A 6,003-nucleotide genomic window follows, 5' to 3' on the forward strand; every position below is an offset into this window, starting at 1 on the left:
ATATTGGAGCTTCCTAGCCAGCAAATTGATCATAATGAGGCCACATCCACATCACATGCAACATCGATTGCATCGGCTTCTTTTCGTAAGTCATTGCCAGTGAATTTAGGGAGGGAAATAGTGAATCGTGCATTGGAGGTGAATCGAGCAATGGAAGCAAATAAGGAGCAGAGTCAACAACAGACATCCAATAGTAGTGCAGGTGGGATACAACCAACTGACATCATAACCTTGGAGACATTGCAAGCTCCAGGTATGTGAGCTTCCTACCTCATCTCTATCGTGATCCGATTGTTTTGACTTAAGACTATGTGTGGTAAATGTCAAAAACCTGTCTATAGGAACCATTTATGCCTTCAATGTCAGTATTGAGGACCTTGCAGCTACTTTTGTGAACATGGAGGATGCATCCTCATTGGGAAAGCAAGTGCTTGATGCCATGAATGTTATTTGCACAGTAGGGAATGTCAAGAGTAGAGGGTCCGATTACTGTGTGGAGTTGATATTTGCAGACTTCCCCTCAAATATCATCATTGGAGGTTGTGTTGCAAACAAGGTTCCATATTGGAATAAGATTGGGGATGGCATGTATGACTCTACTTTTAAAGTTGTTGATTCTTGTCTCTCAGATCGAGGCTTCTTTACATGCCTTTACACTATGGAAGAAGGAGTGACCATTGAGCAGGTTGCACAGAGCGTTGGGTTTGGCATTTATCATAGACAGGTTGTGAGGTGTACTCCACCTATTGGGAAGAAGATGGGGCAAATGATTACTACCCAGGTATTGGTGTTGTTCTCTTTGGGGCTGTCATTTGTGTAAATCTTCTTTGTCCCATTTAAGGTGAAAATGCATGAACAACCAATGTGTCTTTGCTTGTAGGTCACTTGTCTAATATTGGCTGTTTTTGTTCGCTCAACATCTCCTGCTACAAGCTTTGTGATGCATGGGGATCAACTAAGGGATTTGGCACTAGGTGATGATCTTGATGTAGGGCAAGATCTTATCTTTGACATGTATGTATATGCATTCAAATCAAGATAGAATTTAAAATGATTTTCGGTGATCTTTATGGCATATGGTTAATGGTTTGTGTGCGTTTTCAAGAGTGCCATCGGAGGATCTGGTGAAGAGAAAGGGTAGACCATGGCGGGGCGGTTGTCAGAGAGGTCAGCGGCTTAGCAAATACATCGTCTCCGTCTTCAGTCATCTTGGGGACACGATTTTGGATTTGTTTGCTGGCACTGGAACTCTTGGGCTAGTGGCAGCATTTATGGATCGCAATGTCAAAATGTTAGACAAGGATGAGCGGATCTATGATCACCTGTTAGAACCATACTCAGCAAAGGTATGCATGTTGAAAAGATAAATATGTTAGTAGAGAATAATTTTGTATTGATAAAGCTTATTTTCTTTTCTTTGTGTCTCTTGCAGTTATGAGGATCACATGTCTACATCAAAATGCCATTAGAGATAGTCTTTTTTTAAATTGAGACAATCATTTTTTTGGGACTATTGGAAGTAATGTTTTGATGGATGTTATGCTTCTGAATGTTTTTTACAATAGCATGTAGCTGATTGTTGGACAATTTTTATTTGGATTATAAAATTTTTAAATCCTATGGTTATGGTTTCTAAAGAGTATTATATTGTTGTGTCAGTGGTATGGCTATTAAAATTGGTGTGCATCTTAATGGCTTGATTTATGTGCTCTCTGGTCGCTGTGGTTTCCATGTGGTTGCAACAATAGTTTGTTTCTATTAGTAGCTCAATGACCAATTCAATGTCTTTTTAGCGAGCCAAGTAGTATGAGTTTTGTAGTGATTTTTTATATCCGCACCATTCATTTGAAAATGCTTTATTTGCAATAGTCATTTTTAAACTTTTTTAGTCTTCTTTGTTCTGTTCATTATAGAGTTACACTATGTTTTCACTCTTCTCTTTAACATTACATGCTTGCTTAACATCATACCATGCCCCTACTTGCTCACTTTCACAAGGACTTTATTTCTACTCACTGCTCTATGCTCATTGCTCTTGGCTCGCTAAATAGACGCACCCAAAGGAGGGGACCAATGTAGGGGAAGACTCACTCTATGTGTCAAAGGTGATGAGTGAGAAGGATGATCTAAATTGGATAGAAATGATGGTCACAATCAATACTTGGGATAAAACATATTCAACATGGGTAACCCTTAATGGTTATGCCATTATGAATGATTTTTTCCCCACCTTTTGATGCCAAGGGGAATCGTTATACTAAACTTGAGTCTAGATGGGATGACTTTGACAACATAAGAACTAACGGTGATGTTAAGGATTCTGAAACATAGACGGGAAGAGACACCAACTCTTTAGCGAAAGGGTAAAACCATTCTTCGAGTAAGCCTTTCCAAGCAAAGAACAAAGCAGAGCAAAACCTGCCAACAAACAACCTTCAAAAAATGGATTACCCCCAGTTTGCGAGATGAGGGCATCTCGCGTTTTGCAAGTGGGAGAGAATGTAAGATTCCTCCCCAGCCTCTCAAGATGTCCAACATCTCCCCCTATAATCAAATCCCTCTTCAGAAATATAAAAGATCTTGTTTCTACCAGTTTTGGCCTAGAGAGAGAAAATCTTCTAGAGAGTGGTAATTGAGTTTTTAAATATTTTTGGATAAAAAATATCTCATCTTATTACAATAAGTTCCCCTAAAACATAAGTTCAAAAAGATTTCCAAAAGGTGCATTAGAAATTAAGTATAATCTGTTCAAGAGGCCTTATCCTAGGGGTCAAGATTTTTTTTTGAAATTTTAAATTAAGGTTTCTATAGACCAATAAGATTCATCCAAATGTAGGGAGAAGATAAATAGAAGAATAAAAGGAAAATCCCCCAAAAATGAGTAAATACTCACATAAGATGAAGAGTTGACTAAGGACAAGGTTAATAGTTAAAAAAGAGAGATATTTAGATGAAATGATGCATTTTTGACACCTGAGTATGGGGGAATTCCCCTCATGAAGGAGGCGTCTATTTCACATGTGTGGGAGAGTTTTAAACTCCCAAATAATGAGATATTTTTATCTCTCCTCTCTCCTATTTCAACTAGATTTATGCATATAATGCCTCAAAGATTTATGCATATAGGCTTTAGAATAAGGGCTTTATGCATAAAGCCTTATTCTTAAGCCTTTATGCATAAGGCTTACATGGTTTATACATAGAGCCATAATGTATAAAGGCTTCATGCATGAAGCCATAATGCATAAAGCATTCATGAATAAAGGCTTCATGATCTTTATGCAAAGAGGCTTTATGCATAAGCTTTATAAAATGATTGTATGCATAAGAAGAAAAATTCTCCCAAGCGCGAGGGGTGCACCATAAATAAGTAAAGAAAGGGTTTATGAAATAAAAGTTCTCTTACCTTAATTTAAGAGAAGTTGAGTGTTTGTTGAGAAGTATAGTTTTCATTGAAAGACAAGTTCCAATCTACAAGTAGAAGCACAAAATTAAGTAAATTAGAGCTATGCAAGTGAATATAAGTGAGAAGAATGAGAGAAAGAAGAAGACAAGAACCAATACCTTAGTATGCACATAGAGATTTAAACAAATGTGAGAGAATACATAATATAAACCATTACCTTCACATGAAACTATGAAAGCACATATATGAAGGAGAGCATCAGTCTCATGCTTTAGGTGCTTGAGGTATGGAAGTTTAGCACAAGATTTTGGGAGAAAATATGGGTAAATGAAGGAAACATGCCACGCACGAGAATTAATTTTGTAACAGTATGAAGCTACATACATAGCTATAGCTACATGTAGCTATACACGTGTATATAGCCATGCGCTACTATAGCCACCATATATAGTTGTGTACGGGAAAAATATCATATTGCATGTAGCCATGACTCTCTTACCACTTTCTCTCACTACGTCGCGCGGCTATACAAACATCCTCTTGTAGTGCTTGGTTAAGAATCTGACATGGTAAAGAAAAAAAAGTGCCATGTCACAAAACTTTGGATGCAATAAAAAAATGCCTTCATGTGAGAGGTGGGTATAATTCATGTCACGAGGGAATGCATGAACCAAAAATGGTTCATTATTAGTATCAAACTTACTAATCTTGCAGCGTTATGTGGAAAGGAACTCATGGGAGCGCTAGGGCCATAGATGGAAACCCAATGGGCTTCCAACCTACAAAGCTTGTCACTAGGGGGTAAGTTGTAAAATCTGCTTGTTTGTAATGCAGTTTTTACTGGCAAATCCAAGCTTGGCCTTCCCATCGCAAAACCACATAAGCACATAAATTTGTAAAGAAAACAACTTGTGAAATCTACTTGGTAGAGACCATGCTGGTTCACGTGAATATTGAGGATGTCAAGAGTCCTGAGACCTAGGGGCAACTCGACAACTATAATCAATCTTGCACTTCTACTTTTTGGGCCCTAGCTCACTCTCAAGTTTCTCTACAAGTTTCCCATTTCAACTACCTCCACCACTAAAGGTTTGGATTTTTCTCTCGCACCTCCAAGACAGATGCCCAATTTATTCATTCGTCTCTAGGGCGAGCACACATCTGACCTAGCCATGTAGATTGTGTTGAAGGAAATGATGTCTACCTAGCTACACATCTGCATCTGCATGAGCACCACCTCATGGGTAAACATATTCTCTATGAAATCTGTAGGTTCACTTTCAGATGCTTAGCATCATAGCCTTCACTTCATGAGAATACATTTGATCACTTGACAGGTCTGGTGAAATATAGCAAGCTTCGTCCTCAACCCTCACATTTTTATTATTTTGAAGCTAGACATATCCATTACTTTTTGGTTGCACACATGGCCACGGTTCATAGTAACACGATCCTAGAACACAGTTAAACTAACATAGATCAAACACTATTTTTAAACTATGAAATGGAGCTGCTAGTGGGGGGGAGCAGGCTACTTTTGCTTTGGAAAAAGTAGCACTAGGTATCCTGAGTCGTCTCCCTAATAAGGGGGCTCTTCATCTGCTCATTATGAGACATCCCCTAAGAGACCAATTCCACACATCTTACCATACAACGTGGATGTTGATAGTGCCCTCGTTGATGGATGCAGGATGGAAGCAAGTCATGAACCACATGCATGTACTTGCTAACTTGGAGTTCATGAACTCCTTCAAAAAGTGAAAAGCACAAGACAAGCTCTCAAAGCAATATGTCATTGATGTGCTCAAGACGGAGTTTGTTGTTACAGATATTGGCCTTTGCTTCTCATAGGAGAGTGGATGAAGAGAAGAACAAAGATTTTTCTCTCTAATAGGAGAGCAAATTTTAAGAGAGTGAAAAAGAACAATTTGGAAAAGCCCAGCATTTTCTCGGAGGAGGAGTGCAGGTATGTGCGAAACTTCATGAGAAAGCATCCACGTGCTTTTCAAACAACAAGCAACAACAATGAGTGCTTCCCAAGACTATGGAAGCAAGGGGCTTCACAGTTCAGCTCGGGAGGAGGAAATTACTCCTTCATTGCTTGTTTCATATGTACCTATTTTACTAATCATTCCCTCCTCCTCTTTCATTGCTTGTTTCATATGTACCTATTTTACTAATCATTCCCTCCTCCTCTTTCATTTTATCTTTTGCTATATTGTTTCCTTTAACTAACTGTATATTTTTTTGTAGAGGGAGGTTATTGGGCATGACCCAACAAATGAGGAATATGACTATGGCTACAGAGTCCCCCAGACGTTGTGGGAGTTGATGCGTACACGAGGCGTACAATTGGACGAGTCTGTTTTGGAGACTCAAGAAGACAAGGTAAGTAGTGAACAACCCTTCTCTTATCTTTTTTTTTTCAAGAAAAGATCCTTTCATTAGTTAAATAAAAATGCCCGTAGGGCTACAAAATATCTCTCCTGTTCATAAGAGAAATAGAGCAGTGAATACAGCAAGGCAGCCCGGGAGACTCTCCCTAGGTGCTACAAAATACAAGCATCAGTACAGAGGACTGAGGGCTAAATCATACA

At 38.7% G+C, this 6,003-nt stretch overlaps 1 protein-coding gene across 1 annotated transcript; it reads left to right on the plus strand.

The window, feature by feature from the left end:
- Positions 1–658: 658 nt before the first annotated feature.
- Positions 659–1,521, plus strand: LOC147632669 (uncharacterized). Its single transcript, XM_086807035.1, has 4 exons — positions 659–781; positions 881–1,014; positions 1,106–1,346; positions 1,433–1,521. The coding sequence occupies exons 1-4, from the start codon at positions 659–661 to the stop codon at positions 1,436–1,438; spliced, it is 504 nt and encodes a 167-aa protein (XP_086663161.1). The 3' UTR covers positions 1,439–1,521.
- The last annotated feature ends 4,482 nt before the right edge of the window (positions 1,522–6,003 follow it).

The sequence above is a fragment of the Cibotium barometz genome, chromosome 13 (genome assembly GCF_041138505.1).
Source record: "Cibotium barometz isolate CiBa-2024 chromosome 13, ASM4113850v1, whole genome shotgun sequence".
Lineage (NCBI taxonomy): Eukaryota > Viridiplantae > Streptophyta > Polypodiopsida > Cyatheales > Cibotiaceae > Cibotium > Cibotium barometz.